This window comes from Ammospiza caudacuta, chromosome 22 (genome assembly GCF_027887145.1).
Source record: "Ammospiza caudacuta isolate bAmmCau1 chromosome 22, bAmmCau1.pri, whole genome shotgun sequence".
NCBI lineage: Eukaryota > Metazoa > Chordata > Aves > Passeriformes > Passerellidae > Ammospiza > Ammospiza caudacuta.
In genome coordinates this window covers 8,659,398-8,684,342 of record NC_080614.1, presented here as the reverse complement: position 1 = coordinate 8,684,342, position 24,945 = coordinate 8,659,398, and the positions used below count along the sequence as shown (strand labels likewise).

The 24,945-nt window shown below is 42.1% G+C and overlaps 1 protein-coding gene across 2 annotated transcripts; it reads right to left on the bottom strand.

Moving 5' to 3' along the window:
- Positions 1-2,073: 2,073 nt before the first annotated feature.
- SSU72 (SSU72 homolog, RNA polymerase II CTD phosphatase) lies at positions 2,074-23,103 on the bottom strand. Of its 2 annotated transcripts, none has more exons than XM_058818658.1 (5): positions 22,889-23,103; positions 16,725-16,924; positions 5,624-5,791; positions 4,436-4,554; positions 2,074-2,666 (listed from the first exon to the last, which is right to left on the bottom strand). In XM_058818658.1, exons 1-5 carry the CDS (start codon positions 22,966-22,968, stop codon positions 2,565-2,567), a joined length of 669 nt encoding a protein of 222 aa, XP_058674641.1. In that variant the 5' UTR covers positions 22,969-23,103; the 3' UTR covers positions 2,074-2,564. The 2 variants fall into 2 exon arrangements, with proteins under 2 accessions (XP_058674641.1, XP_058674642.1); XM_058818659.1 differs by having other exon boundaries at positions 2,077-2,666; positions 5,624-5,763; positions 16,781-16,924.
- Positions 23,104-24,945: the final 1,842 nt, after the last annotated feature.

Here is a 24,945-nt window from a genome sequence, read left to right as displayed (position 1 = left end):
CAAAATACTGTCACACAATTAAAATCACTAAATGGTGTCCTCAAATTAGAGCACAGATTGCATTGCAGATTTTTTTTTTTTTTTTTTTTTTTTTTTTTTTTTTTTTTTTTTTATATTAAACCACACACATGAAACATTTGACAAGCCAGGCTCTTCATGCCAAGGAGCAGCAGGGCAGGGAAGGCACCTCTTGCTTTATCCTGTCCTGAGCTCAGAAGTGGATTCTGCCATGGAAATGCGGAGCTCAGGGAGGAGGCAGCTGGTTACTCTGCCTGCTGTAGGAAACAAAAGCGTTTCTAAAGTCACAGCTGAATAAAACAAGATGAGGAACGGTTTGAGGACAAGTCTCAGCGAGTTTTGTGGAGCAGAAGTTTTCCCACAAGCCAGGCTGGGTCAGTCTCAGCTGGGCTCAGACACTGAGGAGAGATTTTGTCATTGGCTCGGGTAAAGCCATTTCCCTCCCTGTGCTTCTGGAGCAAAAGCCACCCAAAAATCCCTGCTGTGGTCGGTCCTGGCTGCTGGGGATCCCAAACATCCCTGTCCTGATCAGTCCTGGTTGCTGAGAGATCCCAAACATCCCTGGCCCAGTCAATCCTGGCTTTTGGGGACCCCAACCATCCCCGACAGGTGACGAACTCCAGCCTGGTCCTGGCCCAGGTGTCACCAGCCGTGAGCCAGGGACATTCACACCTGAGCAAAGACCCTCTAATGGGTGAGCTGCCCCCACAATGGGTTTGTTAACGCCTTCCTAATTAACAATGGGTTTGTTCAACTCGTTTCTAATTAACAATTAGCAGCGCTCCCACCCTGCCTGTGGCTCCTGCTCAGCCCCAAGCTGTCACCACCACCCTCACCCCGAGGGGTGCACAGGTCCCAAATCTGATGCCGTGACCCGTGTGGAGATGGGACCAAACCAGGAAAACAAACTCTGCAAACCTCATCACAAGTGCTGCTCCCCATTCCCTCGCAGAATTCCTGCTTTAAGTGTCTTTAACAATCCAAAAAACCCCAGCACAGGTAACTTTGGGTTATTAAACACCCAAATCTGATGCCGTGACCCATGTGGAGATGGGACAGAACCAGCAAAACAAACTCTGCAAACCTCACCACAAGCGCTGCTCCCCATTCCCTTGCAGAATTCCTGCTTTAATATAAAACAGCCCAAAACCACCCCAGCACAGGAGATTTTGGGTTATTAAAGATTCCCAGCCCCAAATGTGATGCCGTGACCCATTTGGAGAGAGGCCAGCCGGGCTCTGAGCTGGCACAGGGCTGAGATTCACCACAGAGCACAGCCGAGCCCAGGAGTGCAGAGCCTTCACTGAGGGCTGCACTCAAACCTCAGCAGCTGCAGCTGCCAAGAATTTTTATAATTTATTAGAATTATAATCATAATTATCATAATAATTATTGTGATGGTTGTGTTAATCCCAATTAATATTATACTTGTTATTAAATATCAGTTATGGTAATTTAAATTATTATAACTTCTACATTTTTATTTAAAAATTCTATAATTTTATTTATTTTTCTATTATTTATTATAATTTTAACATATATTAATATATAATAGAACATATAATTTAATATGATACATTAATATATTTATTGTATTTTATATATTAAATAAATTTAGTAGTGAAAATTTTATATTTTACATATTTAGATAATATATAGCAATATATTTATGTATTATAAATTTTTATATTATATATTATATATTAATCTATTGTATAAATTATATATTGTATATAAATTATAGAAATTAAAATTATTTAAAATTCATATATATATATTTATACATTATATATCACAATTAATTATCGTGATTAATTGTAATAATAATCACAATTCTTGTGATCCCACCTAATCACAACTTTCAATTATTTCTATTGACAGGAGTTTGGCCCCAATTCCCTAAATCCAGTTGAAGCCTCACAGTCTCATTCACCTCACCCAAATATTCCATATTTTACCCCAAAAAGAACAGCCACACTTCCTCAGTTTCTATTCTGAAACCAGACAAACTTAAAGGTTTTTTCATTTTTATTTAATGCTTCCAACTTTATAGCTAATAATATACAGATATTCAGTTTTTCCATTGTTCCATTCACATCCTCACAGAGTTCAGCCATTCTGTCACATTGAAATAAAATAAAATAAAAAAAAAAAAAGCACAACTGAAATATAATAAATCAAATAAATCCAAAGGCTGGAAAAATACATTATAAACTTATATTCAAGAAACATTCTCTTTATAATTAAAAACCTACTTGTAATAATTAAAGTAGGATTTAAAGAAAAAACTTGATTTGAATTTTTAAATAGGTGGCTTTTGTGTATACTTTTAATTTTATATGTACAAGCCCAACCAGTATCTCTGCCTACCTGTGACAGAATACCTGAAAAAAAAACAAAAAAAAAAAGACACTGAAAAGGAGTTTTTAAACAAACAAACAAACAAACAAAAAAAGGTCAATATTCATTTTCCAAAATACAGTATAATCAGAACTTGAAACACATGCTCCCCTCATGTGGGTTAAGGCCTAAGAGACAGAGGTGCTTTAATAAAAGCAGACAGTATGAAGAAAAGTCCTTCCACTTTTCTCTTCAAATTCCTGTAACAGCTCATCTATTTCATTCTCCATGTCTTCTGTGTGCTGGATCTGCAAGAGAAAAAGCGTCTGAGCAAGCAAAATCCAAGGGTTGGATGGTTACAGAACTCCAATAATCCAATTTTGGGTTTGCTGGGAAACCTCACTGGGCAGGCTGCACCCAATGGGCTTTATTGAACTTTATTGAGATCCCAGAATTCCCAAATTTCTGATTTTATTGAGATTCCCAAAGGCACAGATACTTGGATTTTATTGATCATTCCCAAATGATCAGACATTCTGTTTTTATAGAACAGATATTCTGATTTTATTAATTATTCCCAAAGGCACAGATATTCTGATTTTATTGATCATTCCCAAATGATCAGACATTCTGTTTTTATAGAAGATATTCTGGTTTTATAGAACAGATATTCTGATTTTTTTGAGATTCCCAAAGGCACAGAGATCCTTGTTTTATTGAGAATCCCAAAGGCACAGATATTCTATTTTTATGGATTATTCCCAAAGGCACAGATATTCCAACTGTATTGATCATTCCCAAAGGCACAGATACTCTGATTTTATTGATCATTCCCAAATGATCAGACATTCTGTTTTTATAGAACAGATATTCTGATTTTATTGATCATTCCCAAATGATCAGACATTCTGTTTTTATAGAACAGATATTCTGATTTTATTGATCATTCCCAAATGATCAGACATTCTGTTTTTATAGAACAGATATTCTGATTTTATTAATTATTCCCAAAGGCACAGATATTCTGATTTTATTGATCATTCCCAAATGATCAGACATTCTGTTTTTATAGAACAGATATTCTGATTTTATTGATCATTCCCAAAGGCACCGATATTCAGTTTCTATTGATCATTCCCAAAGGCTCTGATATTCTGATTTTACTGAGATTCCCAAAGGCTCTGATATTCTGATTTTACTGAGATTCCCAAGTGACCAGACATGTTTTTCAGGTTTTTCAGGTGAATATTACTGTCCACTCTACAGCTGTCCAGTCTCTGAATGGAATGAGGATTTTACTGAGCAGCAGTGAAGTCCTGAAGTCTGGAAACCCCACAAGCACAAGCCAGGAGAATGTGGAAATTTGCATTTTGAGGTGGATTTTAGCGGAACAACTGCAAATGCAGGGGTTTTCTGGAGCAGCGAGCAAAAGCAATGAATGGCAGCCCAGGATTGGAGTCAGATTCATCATCAATGTGGAAATTCATATTTTAACGTGGATTTTAATGGAATAACTGCAAATGCAGGGGTTTTTCTGGAGCAGCAAGCAAAAGCAATTAACAGCAGCCCAGGATTGGTGTCAGATTCATTATCAATGTGGAAATTCACATTTTAACATGGATTTTAGTGGAATAACTGCAAATGCAGGGGTTTTTCTGGAGCAGCGAGCAAAAGCAATTAATGGCAGCCCAGGATTGGAGTCAGATTCATCATCAATGTGGAAATTCACATTTTAACGTGGATTTTAATGGAATAACTGCAAATGCAGGGGTTTTTCTGGAGCAGCAAGCAAAAGCAATTAACAGCAGCCCAGGATTGGAGTCAGATTCATTATCAATGTGGAAATTCACATTTTAACATGGATTTTAGTGGAATAACTGCAAATGCAGAGGTTTTCTGGAGCAGCGAGCAAAAGCAATTAACAGCAGCCCAGGATTGGAGTCAGATTCATCATCAATGTGGAAATTCACATTTTAACATGGATTTTAGTGGAATAACTGCAAATGCAGGGGTTTTCTGGAGCAGCACGCCCAGGCCATCCCTGGCAGCCCCAGACTGGTGACTTTGCTGTACTCACACACTGGCAGAGCTCACAGATGAGGAAAGCCCCCAGCGTGGCCTCCTCGTGGTTGTCCTGGATGTCCACGTTGATGACGTGCACGGGCTGACACGTCTCCTGCTCCCTGGAGTTTAAATCTGGATAAAAAGGCACAGCAGCAAAAACTGGGGTGAAACGGGGTCATACCTTACACAAAAAAGTAACAGGATTTTTAAAAATACATAGGTGTTGTGACATTTAAATATTCCAAAGTATTTTTTATAACTTACTGCATATTTTCTTAATAATAAATTGTATTTTATATTATTTTAATATTATATACTACATATTTATTCAATATAAATATATTTGTATATATATCCTAATTATCCTATATTATTTTATTATTTTATTTTATAAAAATAAAATAATCTTAAGTTATAAACATATATTTTTGATATCTATTTTAAAACATATATTTTATAATATACCTTAATGTACTATATTTTATGCTAGATTCTATATTGTTTTATATATTATAATTTATATTATATATTGTATTTTACATATTATATTCTATATCATATTTATATTATATTTTATATATTGTAGTATATATTATATGTTGTATTATATTTTATATATATTATTTTATACTACTTTAATATATAATATATATTACATTTTATATATTATATTCTATATAATATTTAATATTATATTTTAATATATAATGTATTTTATATATTATTGCCTTAATAATCCCTTTTATTTCAAGAAACAAGAGGTGGATTTTGACAACATATGAGTTTGTGATTTTTTACACATCTTTGGGGGGTCACTCCCCACGTGTCCAGCACTGCAATAATTAAACCCTCTTGTTAACATTAATTAATTGCTGTCTGTGCTTCACTCCCCTGCCCAGGAGGTGTTTAATGGGATGAACTGGTTGGGAACCCTGCAGGGAATGCAGCTCACATTTGTTTTTCCATCAGCTCATCCCCAGTTTGTTCAGTTTTTCAGATCCACGAGCATTTCCAAAGCAAACATGGAATTTTGAGAATTCCCTTGCTGTGCACACACACTCTGAGGAGCTGCCAGCACTTACAGGTGCTCACCTCTGTGAATAAATCTCCACCAACAACTGCAGCTCCTGGAGGTTCACAGATTTTTTCGAGGGAAAAAAACCCCCAAAATTAATTTGATTTATCAGTTTAATCTCCTTACCTTCTACTACTTGATCATAGACTCTTTCTTCACACGTTAGGATCAAATCAAAAACATCTTTGCAGTTCTGGAATCTTTCTGGTCGTGGCTTGATTCTCTTATTTCTGTCCAACATGTGTAAAATTCCATTCTGTGTGTATCTGAAGTTGCTTGAGTTAAGTATCTTTACTTGAAGGAAAGTATGGAGCAAATGAGCACCACAAGGTCAATGATTAATTTGTAAATGAATAATTTTAAATAATATTCTAAAATATTTATTTAAAATAAAATATTTTGTTTGCAAACCTAAAAATCAGTGACCACTAAAGAAATTGCTAAGGTGTGACCTCCATCTTGCAGCTGCTTTTTACAGCTTTAAAAGGCTCTCAGAATTTTGCTTGGGAAGTTATTTTTATATCCATAAATATGTGACCCCCCCACCAACCTTTTTTTTCTAAGAAATTAAAGACATTTTATTAAAAATTTCTGTGCTGTTTTGTGAGCAGGATGTCCTCCATTCCTCCTCACTCTTCAAAGGCCACCCCAAGGTGTTTCAGGCACAAAGCCCTACCTGGAAATGTGAATTTCTGCAACTGAAACTCCAAAGGAAGCCAAAGAAAGCACAGAATCACATGCCACAAAAATATCCTGAGCTGCATAAATGGGGAGGAATGAAGAAAAACAGATTTTGTGCCTGTCAGAGCCTCATCACTGTGTGAAAAGAATCTGTGATGCTGCTTGGAGCTAAATTTATGCTGCTGCTGTCACCTTGAGGCTCTGATTTCACACCCTGGAGCCCTTTTTGCAGGCAGGGCTCTCCAATCCCACCGTTCCCACCTTTGTGGGTTTGCACTTCCATTGGGAGCCCTCCAGGTCTGACTGACACATAAATCTGCTGGCTGGAGTGAAACCAAACAGCTCTGAAGGGAAAGTTTGAAGGGAAAATTGGGAATATCAAGGAAAGTTTGGATTGAGAAAGCCTGGAAGGGGATGCAGCTTTGCCTGACTTTATATTCTTGTTTTTCAGCTGTATTTTTAACCATCTGAGGAGGAATTTTTACAATGTAACACTAAGAATAACAGCCTGTAACTTCTTGACATAACAATTCTGAGAATAAAACAATTTCCAGTATTTGCAGCAATATGTAAGAGGTGATCTGGGCTCATTTCCTTGCTGAAAAGGTGACAGGCAGGTATTTCTTTGCAGAAACCACTCCTGCTGGTTTTATAACAAAGGACAAACAATTTCCTGCCTTCCTTTGAGCAGGAGCTCCAATTCTGCTGCCCAGATGTGCACCTGTGTGCTCAGAGCTCCTGTCCAAGCAAACACCCTCCAAAGCTCTCAAATCCTTCAAATGTTTAATTTATATTAAAAATTAAACCGGTTTTCTACCTACAAGAGTCTACTTCATGCTGGAAATAGATTCCTCTGTGTGTCTGCCTCACTGCACTTCAGCTCTGTGCAATTTCAATTTTGCACCACTAACTGAGAGCTGGGATGTTTATCACAATTAAATCTTGACAATTAGCCTGACTTCTGGAAATCAGGAAAATTTGGATTGAGAAAGCCTGGAAGGGGATGCAGCTCTGCCTGACTTGAGCACAGCTGTATTTTTAACCATCTGAGATTATTTTTACAATTAACAGTAAAGATAACAGCCTGTAATTTCTTGAGATTACAATTCTGAGAAAAAAACAATTTCCAGTATTTGTGAAAAAAAAAAACCCAACAATTTCCAGTATTTGTAGCAATATGTAAGAGTGATCTGGGCTTCAGTTCCTCTGTGTGTCTGCCTCACCGCACTTCAGCTCTGTGTAATTTCAATTTTGCACCACAAACTGAGTGCTGGGATGTTCATCACAATTAAATCTTGTCAATTAGCCTGACTTCTGCTGCATTGCTTTTCTCCACATCACTCTCAAGCCTTTTTTACTCTTTTTTTTCCTTATTTTCTTAAGGAATTGTCCTTTACAGCCCAAAGCAGGAACTGCACACCAGCACCCCTGGGAATTTTCCTGGGGTTTGTCATGTTTGGGGGAAAAAAAAAATAAAATAAAACCCACTTGGATGGAGCCATCTACGACCCCTGGTTATTTGCAGAGCAGGGAAATGACAGAATTTCCCAAATCCCATCTCCAGAATATCTGCCATTTCCCAAAGATGCCAACATCTGCCTGCTCAGTTGGGAGGGGAGCCCTCCCTGGGCTCTGCACTCATTTCTACATCACTGCAGCTCAAAAGGGGGAAAAAATAAAATCCACAACATCCCACACACTTCTTTGGGTTCTCTTTTTTCCCTTTCTAGGATAAAATGTTGCTGGCATCTGTCCCCTCGCTCTCCTGAGTGAGCCTGGAGACAGAATTACGCACATTCCCAAACCCACACAAGATTTCTGTTCCCAGCCCAGCTCTCTGCTGCCAACTTCCAGCTATTTTTTAGTTTTTAGTTTTTAGTTTTTTTTCCAAGGGTCCATCTGCCTATAAAAGGAGACTGAGAGAAGCAGGGAAGATTTATGGATTTCCTATTTGGTTGCCCTGGGATCTTTTTTACCTGGAAAAAGCCAGGAAAGGGGGTGGGCACATTATTGATGTGCAGGAAGGTTCTGCACATTCTTATCATTACAAGGAATTTATTTTTATTAATTTTATAATTTATTATTTATTAAATTAGCAATAAATTTATTTATTTATTATTCTAAATTATTAATAATTAAATTTATTATTTATTAAATTTATTATTTATTAAATTTATTATTCCAAGGAATAATAAATAATCCAATTCTTTGCTCTTTGGGAGCTCAGGTAAATGCAAATACAATTTATGAATGGTTTCCATCACACTGGCAGGTGTTGGATCATTTAAACTTGCTGCTCTTTGGGAGCTCAGGTAAATGCAAATACAATTTATGAATGGTTTCCACCACACTGGCAGGTGCTGGGTCATTTAAGTCAGGCTCTGCTTTGCTCCCAACAGATTTTAATTCCATTCTCCCTGTCCTGTGCATCCCTGCTCTCTTTTCAGGACTGAATTTTCCCTGATTTTCTGGGCTTTCCCCTGATTTTCTGTGCATTTTGTAGCCCTGCCATGCTGAGGACAACAGAACTTGCCCACATTTCCCTTCACCTACGGCAAACTCTTGGCAGAGTAAATCCACCACATTTTCACAGATTCCAATTCAGATTTCACCTTTAATTTCACCTATAAACAGGCCCAGAGTGTGGTGGAATTTAGACAGAAGACTCAGCAGTGGGAAAGTTTGATATAAAAAGGAGATGTTGCAGCACAAAATTGGGTTTTTCCAACAGGCACAGCACTGCTGCTCATTCTCATGGAGAATTTTTGTTACTGACTGTGCATTCTCTCCTTTGGGCTCAGGTTAGCCCATTCTAGTGATGAAATTTATTTGAAAAAAAAAGCAATGTGTTTAGCTAAATCCCTAAAGTTTTCACTGCTTTTGTTACCCAAATTTAAAATTCCTGTCATGGAACCAGAAATGCCTTTTACCATCCAATGGATGGGTCCCTGCTCCAGACATGTGGGTAAATTCCTCCCTCACCCCTCCAAATTTATCATTATTTGTCACTGACCCAAAAATCACTTTTAGCCATGAGCACGCAGCTAGAGGTGGCCAAGAGATTCAATTCTCTATCCTGTATGATTAAAGAAAAATGATCTTGCTGATTCAAGTATTTCCTTTTAACTCCCATGTGAGGCTGAAGCTCACAAGTGGTTTGAGCTGGAAGTGTTGGGGCACAGAAATTAATTCTATTAATTAATTAACAGACTAATCTATGAATTCTTTAGATTTAAAATTCCCATCCCTTGAAGGTCCAAGGGCAGGCTGGGTGAAGCTCTGGGCATCCTGGTCTGTGCCAGCTGTTCCTGCCATGCACAGGGTGGAATGGGATATTTAAGGTTCCTTCCAACCCAGGCCATTCCTGAAAATATAAAACCTAATTTATCAAACCTAACTGGGCAAATGATACTTGCTAAAATGTACATACCCTGTTTAGGGGAAAAAAAAAAATCTTTAAAGTAATGGCTGGCACCTAAAGCTTCTACATCTTCAAATAAATCTGGTTATTTCCTCAAACACTGCATTTCTTCTTTGGGAAAAGCAGAGCAGAGCAGAGTGCTTCTCACCAGAGCACAAGTCTCTTTTCCCTATTATTCTTATTTATTTTTTAGTATCTGCATTATAATCAGAACACCTTGTGTTAAAGTTTGTCTAGAACTTGGTATTTCCTTAAGTGAAATGTGTGAGGGGGTGAGGCTGCCCGAGCATCTTCCACCTTCAGAACCAGCTCCTTTTGGAGGGAATGAAAGCCTGGAATGGGCACAGGCACCAAAATTCCATTTTCCAGGCACAGTGGGTATGGCTGCAGTGCTGCCTTCACTCCTTGGGAATGGAAACTGGGCAGTGTGGAACACACCAGAGAAAATTCACAAGTCTTTTGTTGGTCCTTAAATTAATAAAGTCTTAATGCTGAACCATTCTATTGGATTCAAATGGAAAAAGAGCAGGGTAAGGTGGAATAGTAGGAAAAAAATTCCTAATGCAATGCTTGTCCTTTGGAATGGAAACTGCAGTTTAGAATAAACCACAGATTTGCACAAGTCTTCTGCTGTTCTTAACTTGATAAAGTCTTAAGCTGATCCATTCTATTGGATTCAAATGGAAACAGAGCAAGATAAGATGGGATATTATGAAAAAATTCCTAATACCATGCCTGTCCTTTGGAACTGAAACTGAGCAGTTTAGAACAAATCAGAGATTGTTCACAAGTCTTCTGTTGGTCCTTAAATTAATAAAGTCTTAATGCTGAACCATTCTATTGGATTCAAATGGAAACAGAGCAAGGTGAGGTGGAATATTAAGAAAAAAAATCCTAATACAATGCTTGTCCTTTGGAATTGAAGCTGGGTAGTTTAGAACAAACCAGAGATTGTTCACAAGTCTTTTGCTGGTCCCTGACTTGATAAAATCTTAATGCTGAACCATTCTATTGGATTCAAATGCAAACAGAGCAGGGTGAGGGGGGATATTAGGAAAAATTCCCCCCTGTGGGGGTGGGGAGGCCCTGCTCAGGTGCCCAGTGAAGCTGGGCTGCCCTGGAGGTGTTCCAGGCCAGGCTGGATGGAGCACGGAACAATCTGGCACAGTGGAAGATGTCCCTGCCCATGGCACAGGATGAGCTTTAAGGTCCCTTCCAACCCAAACCAGTGTGGGATTCTAAAACAAGCCATCCAAAAGGATCAGGAAGATGCCAAGCTGAATGAGCTGCAAAAATCCTGCATTGTTTTCCTAGTGAAGGACAAGCACCCAGCACTGTAATCCATGAGCTGCAAGGAGAAATCCAACTGCTCCAAGAGCTGCTCCAAATATAAATCACCATAAATATAAATAACCACAAATAACCACAAATATAAATAACCACGTGGCAGCCCAGCCCAAAGCTGAGGGGTCTGTCCCACACATCAGTGAAGGCAGAAAATACCTTGAGTTTAGCCCTGAGCTCCAGTGCCAGGCAAGAATTGATCAGGGCTGAAGAACTGATCGGTGCTGAAGAATTTATTTGGGGTGAGAATGGACAGGTCCAGCTGCCAGAGGGGAAAGAGAGGGAGTAATGGCCAAGGACAGGGACAAAGAGTGGAGAAGGGATGTCACAGATGCACTGGAGGGTGACAAGATGACTGGAGGATGTGGCCCTGTGTCTGTGCCATCAAACAGATGAGCCTGCACCTCATCCAAGTGGAAATTCAAGAGGAGTTTGCTTTGGATTGCTGGAATGCAGAGTTTGATCAGCTGGCAGTGAGTGACAGGGAGATGTCACTGCTGCAGCAGGTGAGGGAAGGGCTCAGGGCTCACACAGGACCTGGGGCTGCTCCCTCAGCGCTGGGAAGCTGGGCCAGGATCCAGAGAGGAGCAGCAGATGCAGGACTGGGAGGGAGGAAGTGTTTTGAGGAGAAATCTGAGGGAAAGGATGAATGAAACTGCACCAGCGTTTCCAAACTGCCTCTGGCGCTGCCACCCTTGTGCTGGGAAACTCAGGATTTCCAGTTCCAGCTGAAGGTACCTCAGACAGAGCAAAGCACAAAGCCTAAATCGATTAAAAACCATTTAATTGAGCACATTTGGGAAACCTGAGAGTACAATGAAGAGCCAGCAGGGCCACTTGGCACAGGAGGCTGCAGAGAATGCAGCACGCTGGGTGAGGTGTGCAGGCAACATTCCTGGCCTGCAATCAACACCAGTTTAAGGAATTACACTTGAAATGAAAATGGAAATTGGTTTGAAATAAAGAAAAGAGAAGTATAAGCATCCCTAACGCTGGCACAGAAGTTTTGTGTTCATAGGAGGGAACTTCAAGGCAAGAAGCACCGACTGTCACCTCACTCCCCTCCCTCAAACTGGGATGAAAGTGCCAAAGAATGAAATCACTGCAGCTCTGAATGGATTTTACAAAAATCATCAGCCTCAGACTGGATGCTCCAGTCAGAATTGCTCAGAGCACGTCTGGGACTCACCTTGGATAAGGAATAAACCTTTCAGAGCACCCAGAACAGCCAGGATGGCAGAGGGTGTTTCATGTTGTTGAAAAGCATTTGCTGTTAGATCTGAGTCTGGAGTTTCTGCCATGTCCCACAGCTCAAACAGTACTTTAATAAATATCCAGCTCATATATTTTTAATATTTTGATGTATTTCCTTTTTAATGTGAATGAAGGCAAGATTAAAGGCAGTGTGATCAGAAGGCAGATGAAGAAGTGCTGAAAATTTGTTGCCTTTGAAAGTACCAAGGTTTTGTGAAGCATTTTACAACCCTTCATGGAGAAAAAGGGATTGGGATGCAGCATGTTGATTTGCAGAAATGTGCCTCAGAAGCCTGTTAAATCCAGTTTAAACACTTCTTTCCACCCTCATCCCTTCTCTCCATTTCTAGGAGCACTGGAGAGCTTTGTAAGACATGGTGAGAAAGAAAATGAGACTTGTACTGCTCTGCTTTGGAAGAAGTTTTGCCACTGACACCCAGGCCATGATTTCTTAGTCCTTGCAAGGTCAGCCTTCAAAAAAAAAAAAAAAAAAAAAAAAAGAAAATACCCAAATTCAACAACAAAATAAAAAAATTAGAAAAAAATCCCTTAACAGATCTAAATGAAACATTCCAAAGTGGCTTCCAGAGACACAGCCCCCAGGAGAGAGGCTGACAAGTGCTCAGCAGTTCAAATCCATGAAGAAAAAGCAGATGAAAATGTAAGATATAAAGACATGCATGAAGAGCTTACCTGAAGCAGAATTTAGGTCAGTTACTCCTCAAGACTGAGCTATACATAAAATATCACATGGGCATCCAAGTTCAACAGGAGCTCAGAGTTAAAGCCAGATCCCAGCACCAAGATCAGCACAACTTTTTGGGGTTTTTTTGGCAGAAAAGAATCAATGTCTTCAAGGGAGATGCACAGAGTTCTTCTTCATTTCTGGAATTTTCCTCCTAACTGAAGCAGCTTTAGGGACTTCTTCAGGACATGTTTTCCACCCTCCCCTCAATTTTATAACCTCATGGAGTTAAGGAGCTAAAACTGGAATCCTGTCTGAAGTCAGGGAGGACAAATTAAGAGGAGGTAAAAAATGTCAGGAGCAGAGTAGGAGGCCAAGATTGCAGGGTAAGTGCAGGCTGCCTAGAAATCCTAATTAAAAATACCCCCAATCTGTGAAAATCATCTTTAATGGGAGGGTCACAGACACAGCAGTGCTGAGGAAAGGAGAGAAATCAGCCATGGAGCTCCTCACATTGCTAAAGAACCCAGGAGCAATTCCTGCAGAATTTTGGCCAAATTTCCACTTGAACAGCTCCTATCCCTGGGCACAACATCAACTGCTGATGAAGATTTAAACTGAGTTTCAATTTAAACTGTTTAGCAAGTTTCACTCTTGACTAGTTTCTGCTTCACTTGAAGGCAAAGCTCAGCAGCAATTTTTGCTCTATTTTTGTTTCAGCTTTAAGGTCACCACCACAGAATTAGAATTAAGTCCTCAAACCCCTTCAGAGAGTTGTGAGGGGCAAATAATGATAAGGACAAATAATCCTGATGTGGGGAAGGTGGGTTACATATGCAAATACAAGGTGGTGGATGGGAACTACAAATCCTCAAACCAGGAGCAGAATTCTCTATTTTTGTCCTAGAAATAACAGAGGAACATTTTAAAAGCAACATTCAGAGAGTTGTTAAATGGTTTTGGGGCAGTCCTTGTTTGGAGCTCAGGGAATTGAAATTCTACATACAAGGTGGTGGATGAGAACTACAGACCCTCAAACTAGGAGCAGAATTCTATGTTTTTGTCCTAGAAATAACACAGGAATGCTTAAAAAAAGCAACATTTACAACACTGTTAAATGGTTTTGGGGCAGTCCTTGATTTGGGCTCAGGGAATTTAAATGCTACACACAAGGTGGTGATGAGAACTACAGACCATGGCTGTGCCTCCCTCAAACCAGGAGCAGAGTTCTCTATTGTTGTCCTAGAAATAACAGAGGAATGTTTTAAACAGCAACATTTAGAACATTGTTAAATGGTTTTGGGGCAGTCCTCAACTGGGGCTCAGGGAATTTCAATGCTACATTATAAACACTCAATGGGAGATTGCTGACACTTATTTTAACTCTAAGTTTTAACTGCCACATCTTAAAAGGCTTTGAAGTGCTTCCATTTTAGATCTACTGTAACCACCTACTCAACTGAATCTGTATTCCTGGCTCCATTAATCCCCTACTCCTGTGCTGTGAAATTCAACATATGCCTTCAAGGTATGAGAGCCTGTGCTCTATATTTCACTAATTAACTGCAAGGAAGGTGCTTTGCATCTCTGCAGAGTGGGTTTTTAATTGTTGTTCCCCTCCTCAAAAGTGAACAGTAGAGGTTCAGTGATGTCTCTAACCTTGCTCTGAGTGAGGTCCAGCAGCTCATTTTTGGTTGGAGCTTTCTGAAGCTGGGGTTGTTTATTTGGGCAGAGGATGTTCCCTCACAGCCACAGTGGCACTGAGCAAGGAGAGCACTCAGACCTCAGGTGTCCCCTCACTGGGATTTGGGAAAAGGCTCAGGTGTCCCCTCACTGGGATTTGGGAACAAACTCAGGTGTCCCCTCACTGGGATTTGGGAACAAGCTCAGGTGTCCCCTCACTGGGATTTGGGAACAAACTCAGGTGTCCCCTCACTGGGATTTGGGAACAAACTCAGGTGTCCCCTCACTGGGATTTGGGAACAAACTCAGGTGTCCCCTCACTGGGATTTGGGAAAAGCTCAGGTGTCCCCTCACTGGGATTTGGGAACAAGCTCAGGTGTCCCCTCACTGGGATTTGGGAACAAGCTCAGGTGTCCCCTCACTGGGATTTGGGAACAAGCTCAGGTGTCCCCTCACTGGGATTTGGGAAAGGCTCAGGTGTGCCCTCACTGGGATTTGGGAAAAGCTCAGGTGTCCCCTCACTGGGATTTGGGAAAAGCTCAGGTGTCCCCTCACTGGGACATGGGAAAGGCTCAGGTGTGCCCTCACTGGGACATGGGAAAGGCTCAGGTGTGCCCTCACTGGGACATGGGAACAAGCTCAGGTGTGCCCTCACTGGGACATGGGAAAGGCTCAGGTGTGCCCTCACTGGGATATAGGAATAAGCAGAGTGTTGGCAGCAAGACTCAAAATTTCAGAGTACAGATGATGAAAGCAAGGCTGGGAAACAGAATAATCAGCTCAATCATATGGAACCCCCCTCCTTTTGTACCCCCATCCCAACCACACTCCCAGGCCACAGGTAACTCCCAGCCCCTCTCTGAAGTTATGCTCACCCAACACAAAAATCTATTCCACAACTCGCTGATGAGAGCAGGTCTGGTTTTGGTTAAAATCTTTACCCTCAAAACCCACTTCTGGAAATGGAGTTGCTTTCTGTGCTGCCGGTCTTCATCTGAAAACCTTAAATTATCTGAGAATCAAAAAAGCAAAGTCACAGAGGCATTTGTTGGTGCCCTATTTCCCTTGCAGTGGCTTTTGTTTAAAGCTCCTTTATCCTGAGAAAAGGTTTAACTGTTACACTGCAAATATATCTGGGGAACACAGCAAGGCATGGAGCAGAACCACAGTGGTGACTCCAAATCATGCTGAGAGGGGGAACAGGTTGGCTTCCTGTTGTTTTGGTTTTTCTCAAGTGCTGCCATATTCAGCACAGCAGCAGTGAAGAATTCAAAAAAGGAAATCTCAAGTCCTTGGTGCTTGTTAAAATTAATTCTCAGTTCGAGGGATTTTCTTTTAAGCAGTTCTTTTAATCAGGATATGGATATGGCATACCTCATTAAGATGGGTTTGCAAGATTTTCCTTTCTCTATAGGCAGAAGGATAAAAAAAAATCAAATAAAAAATATCAAATAAACCAGCACATCACATGTGATATATTAAGACTACATCCTACATTTTGAACTTTAAAAAAAAAAGGATCCTTGTTGAAAAAATATATAGAATGAGTTCCCCAAGTTTTGTTTGTGGGTTTTCTTATTAAAAAGATCAACTTTAAAAACAGGTATTTTAAAATAATGCAGCTGGGACATTTTTAGCAGTGTGCCTAACCCTGATCACCTTTGCTCTCCAGGATTAAATGTCACTGGGCCCTCCTCTGGCCATTCTTTATAACCAACTACAGAGTTATGTTCCCTCGGTGCACAGAGCAAATCACATATCACAAAATCCTCAGTGAGAAGGGTGAGCTCTTTAATGAAAGGCATCCTCTCTCCCAGAGAAATATTCTGTAAGCCTTACCTGGCACTTTGTCTGAGCTAAATACAACATTAAAGTCGAGGTGGTCGCTCTTCCCACATCCAAACTCAGGACAGTCTTTGCACTGAGCAGGATCCACAGTGCAGGGGAGGCAATGCACAATCTGAGGGTACTGATGTGTTCACTCAAGAGCTAAACATGGTAACACACTACAAAAGAGCATTTGGGATGCGTGTAACAATTTACAAGGGAGCATTAGAGGCCCACTGTTAAAAAAAAAAAACCTCCTATAAACTTAAAGTCATTTAAAGTTCTGCAGCCAAGCAACTCTAAGAGATTCTTAATGGCAAATAATGAATTACACCTTTCAAGGATGAAGCACAGTGGATTTTTTAAAGAGGCCATGCCACAGGGATACAGTTCTTTGTCTTTCCTAAGCAGATCATTGTACATCTGATCATAAGTTGTTTTGAAGTCATAAACATTGGGCTTGTCCGGGGCTGGTCCTGGCAGTTTCACGTGAGTCCCTGTGCCAAAGGATCGCACGCTGAACCCTCGTTTGCTGAAAGACACAAGGGAGGGGGAGGAGACAATGAGACTGCATGGAACTGGAAATTAAAGTGCTGAAGAACATTAAAATGAATTTTCAAAACACCTCTTAAAAACACCTCTTAGCCAGCAGCATTTGAGCAGCCAAATTACCTGAAGTTCCCACTGTGTATTTTCCTTGCAGTCACAACATAAACTCACACACATTTCAAGGGAAGCACCTCTATCTGACAGGAATTTTCTTACAATTATGGTACAGAGCTATTTGTAAATGTCATTTGTGCTTTCCTTTTGTGTTTTCCTTTTGCATCCTGGATTTGCACCAAACCCCTTCAGTATTCATGACAACACAAAGATGGTTTTCTCTTGATACAAATAAATAACTGCACTGCTGATCAATATTGAAGTGTCCTGCTGAGACTCTTTGCTGCCCAAAGTGCAATTTAATTAGCCCAGGACAAACATTTGTGTGCCTGCCCCTGAAAACCATGCACTGCAATCACCTTTACATGAGTGGGGCAGATGTTCTGCTGGCTGCTCTCTGAAACTCTTGGCTAAAGCAGGAATTACCTCATCCCATTCTTACAAACAACCACTTGTTTATTATATAAAAAGAGGCAGGAACCTGCTTGTCTTTAGGAGCAATGCCAAAATCTTCTTGCTGATTAACTGAAATACTCAAACCTCAATACCTCCTTCAGTAATACTAAAAAATACAGCAATCTATGGAATAATGGGACAAAAAAGAGATTTTCTGGTGGTCTAAAGGACAAAGTGACATGGCAAAATAGTGTTGCTATCACCATCTGGGTCTGTAATGACAACAGAACTCAAAGCAGCCAGAGCAGGAGTTAATCTGTTTTTTTAAGGACTCACTTTCAGCTTGAATGATTTTAGCAGAGAGTGAATGGAGTGAACAATGTTAGAACAAAAATCAGGTGAACACCCCCAGAGCCCCAGAATTAAACCCAAATCTGCAGGGCTTTCCTGCTTCCCTCTGAGGGGAGTGGGCACAACAGGACCCAGTGCCAGAGCTGGCCCCAGGCTCTGCACATCCAGGGAAATTCAGAAAACACCGACCCCAAATTCTCTGTTTGCCTTCAAAGGTGTCCCCAGAGTGACCCCAAATCCTTCTGGGATCTCCTCCTGCCCAGCCTCAACCACAGCCCTGAAACACCAACCCCCGTTCCTGCAGCTCCTCCTACAGGCACACAGCCCCCCTCTCCCTCTTCTGCTCCCCACACTTTTCCTCCAGCACTATTTATTTACAGGGGCCTATTTCTGTAAACAAACAAGATACACGAGGGTTTTTGCTTCTTTCTGCAGGACTGGTGACTGAGAAGGGATACAAGTGGAAAAAAGTGCAATTTTCTGTCCCTCCCAGCCCTCCATCACATGGAACTGGTGCAGTTATGAGTCACTGTACATTTATTTTCCCTGCAATACTTGAAGATTCAAGTTTTGATTCTGCTGGATGTGGAGAGAGACATAAAATGTACAGAAGAAATTGCAGTGCTAAAAAATTCATGTTTCAATTGGATCTTTTCTTCTATGGCTTCATTTTCTTTCTCTTTGGAACAGCTCTGCTTGGATCACACACATTAAACCTTCACCTCTAATTGCTGTAAAGTCCCTGAAGTTTGCATGATCAAACCTGAAATCTTTGACATTCAACACATAAAAATTTGTGCCTCCAAGGCCCATGATACATTTAAAATTATTTCCTTGAATAGCTGGAATATGAGTTCCTCACATGGAATTTTGTGTTTTGTACCTTGGTGAGCGGTGGTGTCAGTTTTTACACTATTTATGCCCCAGGTACAATAAAATATTCTAAAAACATTTCTTGCAACAACTGGGGCACAGGAAAGGGAAATTGCCTGCAGAAAGCCATTAGTCAGGAGCTTTTATTAAATATTACTCAGCTTTTATTAAACAGCTGGACATATCCAGTGTAGTGAATCATCAGGTGTTTGTGGAAATGAAAAATGTAAAAATGAGCAATTCCTACAAGACAATGGGTTTGGTTTTGACCTCGTAAAATTACCCAGAAAATGGGGGAAAATGAGCTTGGGCAAAAAAAATAAAGTTTAATAAAGACAAACAGACTGTCTCCTGAAAATGTGGAGCTTAAACTTTACAGGTTAATAATGACCTTATTTCAGGGAGTCCTTTCTGTTAATGCTATTAAGGCTGATGTGGATAAACTCCAATTTAAGGACAGAGTGAGTCAGTGCCCAGATCCCAGCCCTCAGTGCAAAGCTCATCACAAAGAGTCACCCAAGAGCCCCTGAGCATTTCCCCCAAAGATCTCAGAGCTCACTGAGAATAATTCTGAAATCCAAAACCAACCTGGACTGCACTGACAGGGACCACTGGAAATTATTATTTTAATTTGTGCAGCTTCAGACATGAACTTCTGTCCACACCTTTCTCTTGTTTCGCTGTTATTTGTGGATCTCTCACATTCTTATTAAATAGAATTTAATTAAATCTTATTTTCAGTTTATTTTATGTTCCTTTCCGATGGCTGCAGGAAACATTGCTAAATATTAAAGCAAATGTAATAAATCCTGCAGTGCCACTGCACTCAGAGTGGGGAAGGATTTCAGGGCACAAAATAAATTTGAATTTTAAAATTAAAATTATTAATTTTACCACATCCCTTTCCACAAGAGGTAGCAGGAAAATAATCAGCAACCCTTGTAGGTTACTTAAAAAATAACTCATGCCACCCAATCAATATTAAAAAACACCCCCAAACCAAGCAGGACTAAATCACTGTTCACTCACTTTGAATACTAACAACTTGTAATTTGCATTATCACTACAAAGCTGGCAAATGAAAGTGTGCTTTAATATAAAAATGTGAAAATATCTCCTTCTTGGGGTAGGGAGTTATTAATTTAGGATTTCTTACATTAGGCAATACAGATGTCAATACCTGCCTGCATTTTGGGGCTGACAGGAGAGAAATAACTTCTGGAAGCAGCACACAGGTGCACTTTAAGTTCTCTTACACCTCAATATTAAACTACAAATTTTAACATCAATATGAGAATTAAGTTTTTGCTACAGAGGTTACAATATTTTAATTTCCCTGCCACTAAGATTTCATGTTCATACTCCTAATTTCCTAAAAGTTAGTTTTCTACAACAAGGGATATGTGGCACAAGTGTATCAGCATTTTAGAACTTTTTATGGCCAGTAAGTGACACAGAGAACTTGAACTCAGTGACTCCCTTCCAAAGCCATCAGGGTACAACCAAACAAACAGAAATGTGGAAATGGCTGAATAAAAAAGTTTGGTGTAAGAGATTTACCCTTCTGCCTTCCTCCTTAGAGGGAGAGCCATGGCCTGAGTCTGCATGACAAAATATAAAATAAATGATAAATTCACTTCTACAAGGTGCTGGTTTTGGCTGGGGTAGGGTTAATTCTGTGCCAGCAGCTGTGCTGGTGAGTTGTGTTTGCAGCAGAGGATGTTTTTGTTATTGCTGTGCAGGGCTCACAGCAGCCAGGCCCGCTCTGCCTCTCACCTCACCCCACCCCGGCAGAGCCTGAAAATCAAATAACGCAGGGTGAGCACAACCTGACCCAGGGCGGGTCACGCAGCACGGCAGCTCCGGGGAGGGGCTGTGGATTCTGACTGCTCCTCCTGCTCCCTTGGCCTCCTCCGCCCTGTGCTGATGGCTCTGACTCTAGCAACCAACTCCAGACAGCCCTTCAGGCGCATTTCTGCTGCAAAACTGGGACAAAGTGTTTAAAACCTGGTTAATTACAAAATATTCAAGCTCACCCTGGACCCCAGGCTTTGTTTTCCAGCAGCACACAGAATTTGTGTTGTTTAAAGTCTTGTTCATCCACTAACAAACTACCTTAAAATTCTGTAATTCCTCAGCTTCCTCTGCTGGAAAATTGGAACAAAGTGTTTAAAACCTGGTTAATTACAAAATATTCAAGCTCACCCTGGACCCCAGGCTTTGTTTTCCAGCAGCACACAGAATTTGTGTTGTTTAAAGTCTTGTTCATCCACTAACAAACTACCTTAAAATTTTGTAATTCCTCAGCTTCTTCTGCTGCAAAATTGGAACAAAGTGTTTAAAACCTGGTTAATTACAAAATATTCAAGCACACCCTGGACCCCAGGCTTTGTTTTCCAGCAGCACACAGAATTTGCGTTGTTTAAAGTCTTGTTCATCCACTAACAAACTACCTTAAAATTTTGTAATTCCTCAGCTTCCTCTGCTGGAAAATTGGAACAAAGTGTTTAAAACCTGGTTAATTACAAAATATTCAAGAACAGGCTGGATGCTGGACCCCAGGCTTTGTTTTCCAGCAGCACACAGAATTTGTGTCTTTTAAAGTCTTGTCATCCACTAACAAAATACCTTAAAATTTCGTAATTCCTCAGCTTCTTCCTCTTTTAATCATGTGTTTTTTCCAACTGCATTGCAACACACTGCCCTCAAGGGGTGAGGCAGCCTGGCTTGGAGCCAACACAACATTTTCCTCAAGTTTACTGCAAATGGGCTGTTATTTCCTTTGCTTTGCCATTTATGCTACTGCTGCTCAAACTACAAAAGGTGTTAATAAAATATAAAGTTTTCTACATAAGGTTTTGTTGTTTTAAATTCAAATCTTGAGAACAGACTTTTAAAAACCACCCTGCCATGTCAGGCAAACACCAGTAACACAGGAAGTGATTTATTTCTGCAAAACCACGGGGGGAGGAAAGGGCCAGACATCAGAAGTAAATTTAACTTGGTCCTAAACACTCAGCTTTCAATTCCAACTCAGTTCCAGCATTATTAGAGGAAAAACAATGTCCTGTTTTCACAGATAAAATCCGATGCCAAGAGTGAGCGTGAAGTGCATGAAATGCTGTCACAGTAAAATGGCTGCCACATCAAATGCTTCTATTATTTATTCCTTTCAAAGCTTTTATTTTTATTTACATGTAGCACACAGCTTATGCACGGTTGTTTTGCTTATTATGCCATCAACGTGTATTTCTAGTGTGAATGTTCCAGCAGTGCAAAGGGGAGATTTAGGGACACTATTTCAGGCAGATTCAGGTCTCTCCTGTCCATCTGTCTGTCCCAAGCCTCCCATCTCACCTCTGCAGCCAAGCTGAGAGCACTGGCAGTGCTAAACAGATTAACAATCATAATCTCAAAGACATTTGGCACTCTGAACCGAATGTTCTGGTTCTCCTGTGGGAGGAAAGGGTTCCCCTTCAGGGCACAGAGTGGCTCAGTTTTCAGAGAGTGTTAAAGGGTGGGAATGGACTTTAAACCCAACCCATGGGCAGGGACACGTTCCACCACCCCAGGATGCTCCAAGCCCCATCTAAGCTTGCCTTGGACACTTGCAGGGATGGGACAGCCACAATCTCCCTGTGCCAGCGTATCACCACACTAAAAAAAAAAAAATATTCCTAACATCTAACCTAAATTTCCTCTCTTTCACTCTGTACCTATTACACCTTGCCCTATTACTCCAGCTCTTGATGAAGAGCCCCTATCCGGCTTCCCTGTGGGCCTCTTTCAGATGGACTCAAGAATTAAAAAAGGGGGAAACCCCAGGAAAAAAGGAACATTTAAGTCTCCACACGCACACGGCGAGACACAGGCCCGGCTCCACCCAAGTGCCCGGCCCGTGTTCCAGCGCTGAGGCCACGGCTCCGTCAGGGAGGGCCGGGACCCCACCGCGGCCTGGAGCGAGGCGCGGAGACGAGATAAAAACGAGGTAAAAAGATAATAAAAGGGGGGTGAAAAGGGCGTACAAACAGGGTGGCAGCGAGGTGAAAAGCGGGTACGAGCGGGATGAAGGCAGGGTGAAGGCAAAGTGCTGCCCCGCAACCACGGGCCTGCCGGGCCGGGCGCGGGCCCCGCAGCACGGCCCCATCCCTCCGCGCCTCTCTGACAGCGGAGCGCCGGCCGCACGGAGGGTGAGGCGGGCAGCAGCGTTTACCTGAGGATGTTGTGCGCCTCCATGCTGCGGTTCTGGTTGCTGGAGCACACCACGGCCACACGGAGCGGCGCGGACGGCATGGCGGGCACGGCGCTGGGGCTGCCCGCGCCTCCCTCCCTCCCGGCCGCCGCTCCACAAAATGGCGGCGGCAGCGCGGCGGGCGGGGACGGGACGTGTCAGCAGGGCCCCGGCGCGGCCAACCGCGGCACGGCGCGGGGGAGGCGGAGCGGCCGCGGCCGCCGGCGGGGGAGTGCCGGGAGAAGGGAGCGGAGGGTGCTGGGCGAGAGCGGGCGGAGTGCGAGCTGCCGGCGAGCTGTGGGAAGCGTTGGGCGCAGCGTGGAGGGAGAGCGTTGTGCCACCTCACCGCCGAGGGCGATAAATAATATATTAAAAAATAATATGTTTATAGATGTGATATCGATATATAGATAATTATATATTTATAAGGTGTTCGTGCTCAGAGGAGGAGGAGCGTGAGGGCTTGTCCAGCCTGGAGGCGGCAGGCCTCATTGCAATGTAGAACTTTGTGAGGGGAAGAGGAGGGACAGGCACTGATCTTTATGGGGACCAGGGATGGGACCCCGGGAATGGCTGGAGCTGTGTAGATGCGTTATCGATATATAGATATAGATAATGTATTTATAAGGTGTTGGTGCTCAGAGGAGGAGGAGCGTAAGGGCTTGTTCACCCTCATTGCAATGTACAACTTCGTGAGGGGAAGAGCAGGGACAGACGCTGAACTCTGTGGGGACCAGCGACAAGACCCCGGGAATGGCTGAAGCTGTGTCAGGGGAAATTTAGGTTGGATTTTGGGAAATGTTCTTCCCCCAGAGGGTTCTGGCTCCTCAGGGAATGGTCCCAGCCCCAAGAGCTCCAGGAGGGTTTGGATGCTGCTCTCAGGGATGTGCAGGGTGGGATTTTGGAGTGTCTGGGCAGGGTGAGGGCTTGGACTCTGAAAGCTTCTCCTTCACCTCATCCAGGGAAGGGAATGGGGCTGGAGCCCCAGGAGCACATGAAGGAGCTGGAAAGATGCTCAGCCTGGAGAAAAGGAGGCTCAGGGGGGACCTTGTGGTTCTGCAGAACTCCTGACATGAGGGGACAACCAGAGGGGGATTGGGATTTCTGACATGAGGGGACAGTGAGGGGATTGGGACTTCTAACATCAGGGGACTGGGACTTCTGACATGAAGGGACAGCTGAGGGGGATCAGGATTTCTGACGTGAGGGGATCAGGATTTCTGACATGAGGGGATCAGGATTTCTGACATGAGGGGATCACCAGAGAAGATCGGGATTTCTCCCAGGGAACAGAGGGAACAGCCTCAGTTCCCTCAGGAGAGGTTCAAGGTTGAACATTAAGAAAATTTTATCACATAAAGAGCGATGAGGCCTCCAGCGCTCCCACCACCAAAATGCCGTTCCCCGCCAGTCCCTGAATCCCTCTGCCTCTCCGGGCTGTGGGATTAAAAAACCCGTCAGAAAAGCGGGTTTTTAGGGCAAATCTCTCTCAGTTTGGCGCTAGATGGCAGCCGAATGCCGCGGCGGGGCTGGGAGGATGCCGCGGGAAGGGTTCGGATGCAGGATTGAGTCATCCCGAGGAGGAGAATTGGGCTGGACACCCTGGATGAGCCCTGTGCCCAGGGGGATCCACAGCGAGCAGAACACTGACAATACTGTTCCACAGGGAACACAACACTGCCAACACTGGTAGGATTAAATATGGAATTCTGCATTCCAGGAGGAAACGCTGGCGCTTTTACTGCAAACTGCACAAATTAGAGCGCCAAAACTAGGAGTTGTTTATATTATTTACTCAAATATTTCACCAGACTGGTGAAATACGCTGGTTTCAGGATTGTTTTCTTGCATTCAGGTCAAAATTATCACGGTGCTCAGCCCAGCTCAATCCCATTTTTCTCTGAGGTTTTTGTCATCTTTTCCCTTTTTCTGCTTTGGTCTCCTTGCACTATTACAATGGCAGGAGGAGGTAATGGAGCAGGAGAAATACAGGGGATAAACCAGGACATCAAAGGAACAAATCTATTCCCCAGCCCAGC

What these genes read in the sequence shown, in the direction of transcription:
- SSU72 (XM_058818658.1), bottom strand. Translation starts at nt 22,968, where the DNA reads ATGCCGTCCGCGCCGCTCCGTGTGGCCGTGGTGTGCTCCAGCAACCAG. An exon ending in GAGGCGCACAACATCCTCAG is followed by an intron (nt 16,925 to 22,888) that starts GTAAACGCTGCT and finishes TGTGTCTTTCAG; the next exon opens with CAAACGAGGGTTCAGCGTGC. An exon ending in GTGCTTCATCCTTGAAAGGT is followed by an intron (nt 5,792 to 16,724) that starts GTAATTCATTAT and finishes CTTTCCTTCAAG; the next exon opens with TAAAGATACTTAACTCAAGC.